At 65.9% G+C, this 672-nt stretch overlaps 1 protein-coding gene across 1 annotated transcript; it reads right to left on the bottom strand.

Annotated features, from left to right (window-relative positions):
- Positions 1–3: 3 nt before the first annotated feature.
- On the bottom strand, positions 4–668 carry LOC109364198 (protocadherin gamma-A12-like; the record flags this gene model as incomplete). The annotated part of the gene is given in 2 exon segments (XM_019610823.1): positions 4–62; positions 65–668. Coding segments are annotated over 2 exon segments (663 nt in total), but the record flags the coding sequence as incomplete, so codon positions are not given.
- Positions 669–672: the final 4 nt, after the last annotated feature.

Genomic DNA, 672 nt, shown 5'->3' with positions numbered 1-672 from the left:
GTCCAGCACAGCCACGCGGATGCGCGCCGTGCCCGTCCGCGCCGGCTCGCCGCCGTCGCTCGCCTCAGCAGCAGCTCGTGAAACGCCGCCTCCTCCCGGTCCAGCGCCTTGGCCAGCACCAGCTCGGGACGCTTCTCGCCGTCGGCTCCCGCCTGCACCGACAGCGAGAAGTGCTCGTCGCCGCTCAGCGCGTAGCTCTGCAGGGAATTCACACCCACGTCCGGGTCGTGAGCTGTAGGCAGAGGAAACACGGATCCTATAGCTGTCGTCTCGCTCATTTCTTCCAGCACTTGGACTTCCTCGAAACTGGGTGCGTTGTCATTAACGTCCGTGATTTCCACTTCGATTGCATAAACCTTCATCTCGCCCTCCACGATCAGCTCACAGCGCAGCACGCATTTCTCCTGCAGACGGCACAGCTGCTCCCTGTCGATCCTCTCGGCCGTCACCAAGTGGCCGCTGCTCGCATGCAGAGCGAAATACTGCGTCCTGCCTTGGGATACCACTCGGGCGCCGCGGCCGCCCAGCGCCGCCAGCTCCTGCGCCAGGTCTTTGGCCACGTCGCCTACGAACGAGCCCTTGGGCAGCTCCTCGGGCACCGAGTAGCGCAGCTGCCCCCACGCCGTCTCCCACGCCGCCACCAACACGCAGCACAGCAGCGCCCGCTGCCTC

This window comes from Meleagris gallopavo, assembly GCF_000146605.3.
Source record: "Meleagris gallopavo isolate NT-WF06-2002-E0010 breed Aviagen turkey brand Nicholas breeding stock chromosome 15 unlocalized genomic scaffold, Turkey_5.1 Chr15_random_7180001858329, whole genome shotgun sequence".
In the NCBI taxonomy this organism is placed as follows: domain Eukaryota; kingdom Metazoa; phylum Chordata; class Aves; order Galliformes; family Phasianidae; genus Meleagris; species Meleagris gallopavo.
Note: the sequence above shows the minus strand (reverse complement) of the source record. Positions and strands in the feature narration are given on the sequence as shown.